This window comes from Hibiscus syriacus, unplaced genomic scaffold (assembly GCF_006381635.1).
Source record: "Hibiscus syriacus cultivar Baekdansim isolate YM2019G1 unplaced genomic scaffold, ASM638163v2 tig00112383_pilon, whole genome shotgun sequence".
Lineage (NCBI taxonomy): Eukaryota > Viridiplantae > Streptophyta > Magnoliopsida > Malvales > Malvaceae > Hibiscus > Hibiscus syriacus.
The window spans coordinates 3,663,010-3,671,571 of record NW_024063319.1 but is presented as its reverse complement, the minus strand read 5'-3'; the positions used below and the strand labels follow the sequence as shown (position 1 = coordinate 3,671,571).

The window sequence follows — 8,562 nt, the reverse complement described above, 5'->3', positions numbered from 1 at the left end:
ACTAATAATCTTTACAAAAAAAAAAAAAACAAACAAACAAAGTTGGATAATGGAGATTGCAGGTAGAACTAATTACACCATTAACAAAGATAAGTTTTCACTAATTATACTCGGAAACCACCTCAGAGATAAAAGTTTGGGGCTTCAATGCTTATCTTCTTTACATTTGTTTTTCCGTAGACATATCTTTGCACTAAGAGAAAAGAACAAGTTACCATATGCGGAGGTTCTGATGAGAAATGAAATTGTTTATTTACCACCTGCAAAATAAGAGCATTGGGAAGATTGAGCAAAGCAAAAGGGTAAAAGAAAAAACATGCAATGCTTTTGATTTGATATTACCTTTGCCACCTTTTTCACATAGCTTTGATAGGAATGATACAAATATTACGAGCAACGCAACTCCAGCAATGAGCCCAATCAGAATTGCTAATGTCTTCTCAATCTCATCATCATTATTATTTGTATCTACATTCATAAAATCAATATTAATTGCTTTTATGACCATAATTGATATATTCAAAAACATTATTTAAGGAGTAATTATATTTTAACGATATAAACTTTTATAGTTATCCTAGTTTATGTATGATTGTGACCAAAATACTCTTAGGTGGAAGGGGATATTGGATTCTTTATTAATTTTAAAAGGTACATTAATTCAAAAGTAGGGCCATATTGGCTTAAATTTTATGCTAGCACATACTATCATGAAGGTGCTTTTAACATGTTACCTGGTTTCTGGTAGAACAAAGCTAACCTACTTTGACATTACAAATGTGTTCTACCTCAAGTAGTCAAAGAATATATATATAATTCATCTTTCAACAAATATTATATAAAATTCATCAAAATCAATTGTTATTTTCCGTTTACTTCTGCCATAATAATCAAAATTCATAACTTCTTGAATAATTTGGACTTACCAAACCAGTTATTAACCTTTCACACGGCAAGAGAATTGAGAAAATAAAAATTCCATGCAAATTCACGCCAAATTAAGAAGAACATGAAAGATGAAGAACCACCGTCCGAGGAGTGGCGACACTGCTTATCGTTTCCACCGTGCGAGCGGTATCCGCCTTCTTAATACCGAGCGTAGCACTTAGCCAAATACATGTCGCCCCACTTGGCCGCCGTACAATCTGTTTTGAGCCGTCCGATTGCCTCCGACAAGCAATCTTGACACTCGCTCGGGCTCAAATCCCCTACAAACTGAGCCAAACCTTGAACGTCCCCAGACCCGCCGATCCGAAACGGCTTATAAGTCCCATCACTCGCTCCCAAGTAACCCAACACAGCGTCACGTCGAGCCAACGAATCCGAGGACGTCGAAATCAACGGCCCGCATCTTCTCACCACCACAGTCTTGTCCTCCACGCCCAAAAACGTCGTATTATCATATTTAACGAAACACCCTTCGAGTTGCAACCCGCCACCGATCGACTCAAGGCAAAGGGTGCCGAGTTGACTCGCCGCTTTGGCGACACAGCGGGCACAGTCCCCGTTGCTGAGGTCGCCACGGCATTGGAAGAGACCGTAGACGGTGTCCTGAGAGTCTGAGCCAGATGCTGGCGCGGTGAAGCTGTTGTAAGAGTTGAACATGGCCGAGTTGACTAGGGATGTGAGTATTGTGTTGACGTTATACTCATAAGGAGAGCCTGAAATGAATTTGAGCTGCGAACATCCGCCGTAAACGAAGGTATCGGTGGCTGAATTTGATGGATTAATTGTACAGAAAATAAGAAGAAGAAAAGGTAAAAACGACACTTTTCTCGTAGCTAAAGTCATGGGAAAGAAGCACAGAGAAAGGGAGTGACTGAGAAAAATGAAGGATCTGAAAGACAACATGGAGAGCAAAGTAAGCTGTGGCTTAAAGAAGAGGCTACCACAATATGGAAAAGTATATTTTTTGCTTGGGGGAATTTTTTTTATTAAGCTAACGCGATTACTATCAACCATTTGACAATAAATATTCAATCATCCTACCGTAATCACTGGTGTTCAAACTTGTAATTTCTATAAGCAACAATAATTTTTTTAATCATTAAGGGAAGTTGGTTCGTGCTACGAGGAAAATTAATGTAAAGAAAATGAGTACGCTTCACATTCAGTCATTCAGTCTTTTATTTCTCTACTAACAAAATAAATGGATTTATTTACCCAAAATTGGATTTTAACAATAATAAATATAATTCTTCTAAATAATGATTATTATCCAAAACATTATTCAAATATAATTAAATATTCTTTTAAATGTATTTAAATTAAACATTAAACATACAGATATCTTGAACTTATTAAGTGTTCTTAATAATAGAAGGGAGTATCGTTTTCCTTAAAAACTTTAGGTTCGAACATATATGTTTGTCGACTGTGTGTATGTTATCAATAATTAATAAATATTCAAAATAAATATTATCTTATAATCATCCAAAATATTAAAAAGCATTGTAAATTATACCAATCTTCACTAAACTTTACTCTCTATTCTATTTCACCTAGGGGTGTTCATTCGGTTAATTCGGTAGCCGAACCGACCGAACTTTTTTTTTCTTTAACCGTTAACCGAACCGAATTTTTTTTCGAAAATATTAACTGAACCGAATAAATTTCGGTTAATTTTCGAATTAACCGAAACTTTTTAGAATTTTAGAATTTAATATTTTTTTAATTAAAAAAACAATTTACAATTAATTTAAATAATATCTAATTATAAATAATATCTAATTAATTTGATTCAAACATTTTGCATTTAGTTTTGATATTATTTTAATTAATTAATATAGATTTGGGTTTTAAATAGATTTTAAATGGATTGGGCCTCTTAATATAATTATATTTAAAGGTTAATTCGGTTAATTAACCGATTTCGAACCGAATTAACCGTTAACCGAATTCTAAAAAAATCCTTAACCGTTCCCCGACCAAATTAATTCGGTGGCCGACCGAATTAACCGAACTAATTCAGTTTGGTCGGTTAAATCGGTTAAAACCGAATTTTGAACACCCCTAATTTCACCCATTGTACTTTTAATTTTTTCAATTTACTCACTGAATTTTGACATTGCTCATGCTTCAGTCACTCCACCATTAATAATTAACGGTGTTATGACATGACACACAACATCAAAACGACGTCATTTCTAAAAGCCTAAATTTCTACGAAAACAACATCGTTATACATCTATATAAAAACCCAAAATTTATTTCATTTTCCTTCTTTTCTTTTCTTTTCTTTTCTTCTTCTTTTTCTTCTTTACATTTTTTTCTCAACCTCCTCGAATTCTTATCACTATTTGTCACGGTCGACCACCGCATCGACCATCGTGTCGATCACACCATTATTCATTGTTGACAGTGACTGATAAACCCCAAAATTTTCTACCAAACTCACTTTCTCCTCTTGAACACAAATATGACGTCTATTTAACTTAAAAATACCTTAAACTTCATCAATCTAGTTGTTCTTCGTTTAAGAATAAACTCCAAGAGTTTGTCGTTTCATACTCCTCTGAGGTTGTGTCACTAGTCTGATGGTCAGACCATTGAGTGTTTGTTGTGCCAAGCTGAACAATCTGAAAAAATTGGTCATCTACTATACTTAAAAAAGAAAGATTCATTTTTTAAAATAATTTCTTGCCCACCTTCATGTTATCTAAATAATTTTTTTTATTTTCATCTTTTGAACTCAAAAAAGACTCTTTACTCAAAAAACCTATTTTAAAAAATACTGCAAAAGTTGGATTAACTTGATTGTTACCCATTTTAGCTTCACTTGAAAGGTAAAGTCATTGATGAAGCTTTGATCTTTGAAAGTAAAGTTCATGTGTTTTCGCAGTGTGCTATAAATTTCTTGTTTTTTGTTTTTGTTTTTAATTAAGATTGGTGTTTAAAGATAGAGATGAAACTCACCTTTAACCTTCAATTGATTTAAAATTACAGTCGGAGGGTGAAACGGTGGGTCGTGGGGTGGGGTGGTGTAACACCCCCAACCCGTATCTGACCCGAATACGAATTCGAGGTGTCACATTGACTTTTCAAAACAGTTACTTGTACAAAATAATGAATAATTTTAAAACTTTCACCAAATATAACTGAATAATTTACATAAATTATCTCAAAACAGTTTATAAAACTTATTAGCGCATAAGCGGTTTAAAGCTTTAGTTACATGCCAACTACAATCATTATTACAAAATACATACTATTCAATTCTTTTCTGATCTGATCTTTGGAAAGGAGAAATTGAACTGTCTTGCTTAACTTTACCCATTCTTCTTCTCGGAACCTACGTGTGAAACAATCACACGCTAAGTCGTTGACTTAGTGAGGCATATAAAGCATATAATAGAAACCATAGAATATTTCATATAACAAAATGCATACATGCACATATATCATCATTATCAATATCATTATCATGATCTCTATCATTCTCAACATCAATATCATTATTATGTAATATATTTCACTCAGCAATATACACAGTATCACATACAAATCTTGTGATATATTTCATATAACAAAGCATATACATCACATACAGTGTATTTATGTGATCTCTTTAATAGTCCATGTATTAGCTCATATATACTTTTGATATCTTTTATAGGACCATGTACAATATTGATTCAATGTAAACAATACTAACATGATATCATATAATAATGCAAACACTTTTGATATCTTTTATAAGCCCATGTATACTTTTAATATCTTTTATAATCCTATGTACAACACTGTGAACTTAAGGTATGTGAGTACTTTGAGGTTATGCACACATATGTTGTCACCACAGCTCGAATAAATTCCCACTAAGGCATATAAAATTATCCTGAAGGATCTTGTATATGTCCCGAAGAACCTATCATCCCGAAGGATGTCATCTGTCTCCCGAATGACTTGTAGAACCATCGACTCTTGGCATGCCAACTATACCACTAGCTCTCATATCACATAATATGGGCATTATCATTTATAACAGTTCACATCACTTGTATCATTCTTGTATGATCTCATAGATCCTTTTATAACATTCTTGTATGATCTCATAGATCCTTGTCATATAACCAATATCACATAGATTCATATCATATCACATATATCACATGTGCATGTAATCATGTAGATCGTATCATATAGCTTATATCTCATGTGTTCATATAAATACGTATGTCATATCTTGCTCACATATGAATGTATTCACATATATTATATTCACATATCTCATATTTTATTCTCATATGTTCACATCAATCATGTCACATAAAATAACATGTCAGACATATCACACAGATGATATCATATTTTCATATATTCATGTAGTTCAGTATCACATATCGCATATACATGTAATCATGTAAATCATGTCACATATAATAACATATGATGCATATACCCATTTTCATGTACGCATGCACACATAAGCATCATATCAATCACATGCTTGTACTTATCGCAAATCCTACCCAATGATGTATAGAACCTCCATATATAATGTTATGCATTCATCACAAATCAAATAACATTTTAGGAGTCACTTCTTACCATAGTAACTCCGTCACTGGCTCATCGCAACCAATGTTTATTCTAACATATACAATTAAATTTGCAATCGCCTTGACACTTTATATATCCAAAAGTTGTTCCTCGCTATAATCCACAATAATCCTTTTATACTTGACTTGTCTTAGTCACAAATCAATCACGATCTGTACAAATCACAATTTCATAACAATACATATGTTAGTATTGTACTAACATAAACATAGCCCCCAAAAAAAATCCATAAGATACTTGGAACTCATTTTCTATTAAAATACTTAACACTTAATAATTCCTTTTAATATTGGCATCAACTTTTCCAATTTACACAAAATGGTCATTCACCATTTTATCACTTAAATTTTAAATACAAAAAATTCCAATACTAGAATTATTACCAAACAAGTACTTTTAAAAAGGTACAATTACATTTGAGTACCCCAACTATGTGAATGTTGCATTTAAATCACCTCTTTTCAAGCTTCCAAAATGATCATATTTCACATCTAAATGCTCATTTTAATCCCAAAAATCAATTTCTAGTATAGTAAATCAACTATTAGACAATTATACAACCATTCACAACTTTTCCAAAATTACCAAATTAGTCCCCTAACTTTTCAAAAATTATAGAATGGTCCCTTAATTTTTATAGGGCTTGTAGAATACCTGCTACATCATTTCCAGACCTTATATAATTTTTCTCTCAAATACATCATGATCGAATACTTTATCCTTTAAAACTACGTTTTCATGAATTTGCTCGATTTTGATTCGATTCAAGCATGAAATCAACTTTCAATCAACCTTTTTACATCTCTAAAATCAAATTCCTAATCAACTCTCATCAGAACACAAAGTTCTACAATTTCCTCTTTTGGTCGAATTTAAAGAATAATTTCTAGAAAGATTGAACATGTTTTAACCATAAATCAAGCTTGAAAATGAATCTACAACCTCTAAATCATCAAGATTTATCATCAATTTCATGAATCCTATCATGAACATAAACCCTTAGATTTGGGATCTTTGAAATCCAGCAAGATTAGAAAGCAATATTGGTACCAAATGATAGCGTTTTTCGCGTAGAACAATTTTCTATTTTACGGTATAACCCAAAATCCAAAGAAAATTGCTCAAAAATGGAAAACAAATATTTTTCTTACCTCCAAGCTATCTCAAGTCCTTTGCTGAAGAAGATGAACATCTTGGCATGATATTTTAGATTGATATCATGCTTATCATCCTTTAAATTAATAATTAATTCATTAACTTTGAAAAATACCAATTTACCCTTGTTAAAACTTCATAATTATCATAAAACCTAGATACTTAACCTTATCATCTTCCAAATCATGAGACATCAAAATTATATTCTCCCATTAGTCAAAAATGAAAAAATTATTTTTCCCACTTTACTATTTTGCCCTTGCAATTTCCAAAAATTACAATTCAGTCACCTTAATCCAACGGTTCAAATTAAACCATTAAATATTATTTCCAACATTTTAAAAATGTGAAAATAATATTTTTATTTTCTTATTTTCGTGAAATTTTGTAACTTTTTAAAATTACATTTTGGTCCCTAAACTTTTTCAAAGTTTATACTTTGGTAACTAAACTTTCAAAATCTTATAATTTGATCACTAAATAAATCCATTTATGGAATAAAATTCTTTTTGGGAAAAATGCCATTTAGGTCTTTAAACTTTTCCCAATTTTCTACTTTGATCCTCAAACTTTCAAAATTTGCATTTTGGTCACTAGCCCTCTTTTTGAGATGTTACAAATCTCCCCCTTAAGAAAATCCGTCCTTAAATTTTCACTACACATAGAGATAAGGGTATTGTTTAAGCATATCCTCTTCATGTTCCCATGTTGATTATTCAACTTTATGATTTTCTCCATATCACTTTAACCAAATGAATCACTTTATTTATTAACTGTTTCACTTCATGTATTAAGATTTACACTTGTTCTTCCTCATAATTCAAGTCATTTTGAACTTCTATCTCTTCTAGTGCAACAATAAGAGAATAATCGGATCTATATTTTTGAAGCATCGAAACGTGGAAAACATTATGAATCTTTTTTATTCGGAGTTAGATGTAACCCCGTCACAAAGTCCATCGTCACATTCTCTCTTTTTCACTGGAGAATATAGATTGATTGTAATAATCCTGAATGAAATTTATGTTAAGCTTTAACTTACTGACACGTCAAACATCTAGCAACAAACTCATTAATGTTTCTTTTCATAACTGGCCACCAAAATGACTATTTACATCCTGATACATTTTGTTCCCACCTGGATGTATAGTCAGTGGACTATAATATGGCTCAGAAAAAATATCTTTCTTCAACTCATCATTATGAGGAATACAAATTCTTCCTCGATAAAATAGACATCTATCATACTTGACTTCAAAGTATTTAGTCTCATCTTTTTCATAAGTGAAATATTTTTTAAGCATCTCTCATTTTTTTCTTTTCTTTTCTTTTTTTTTCATTTTTTCATTTTTTTCTTCTACTGTTTTTTTCTTCTACTGTTGTTTTCTTCTTTCTTCTTCTTTTACCTCTTATGCCTGATGCCGAGACAAAATGACTAATAAAAACAACTTCTGATAGCTAAAACTCATACTTTAACAGTTTGGCATATAACTTTTTACCCTTAAGTATCTCGAGCACAGTACGAAGATAAGCATCATGCTCTATCTTTGTTTTTGAGTATACCTGAATGTCATCAATACAGACCACTTCAAATTAATCCAAGTAAAATTTGAAATACTCTATTCATTAAATCCATGAATGTTATCGGAGCCTTTGTCAAACCAAACGACATTACTACGAACTCATAGTGTCTATACCGTTTTCTGAAAACTATCTTTGAAACATCTTCTTCTTTAATCTTTAACTGGTGATATCTTATTCGATGATTAATTTTAGAGAAAATTGTTTCTCCTTTTAAACTGATCTAACAAGTCATCAATCCTCAAAATATGATATTTGTTCTTG

The 8,562-nt window shown here is 31.6% G+C and overlaps 1 protein-coding gene across 1 annotated transcript; it reads right to left on the bottom strand.

The window, feature by feature from the left end:
* Positions 1 to 235: 235 nt before the first annotated feature.
* Positions 236 to 1,811, bottom strand: LOC120178845 (plasmodesmata-located protein 6-like). The gene is made up of 3 exons (XM_039184621.1): positions 1,056 to 1,811; positions 343 to 468; positions 236 to 260 (listed from the first exon to the last, which is right to left on the bottom strand). The coding sequence occupies exon 1, from the start codon at positions 1,789 to 1,791 to the stop codon at positions 1,087 to 1,089; it is 705 nt and encodes a 234-aa protein (XP_039040552.1). The 5' UTR covers positions 1,792 to 1,811; the 3' UTR covers positions 236 to 260; positions 343 to 468; positions 1,056 to 1,086.
* Positions 1,812 to 8,562: the final 6,751 nt, after the last annotated feature.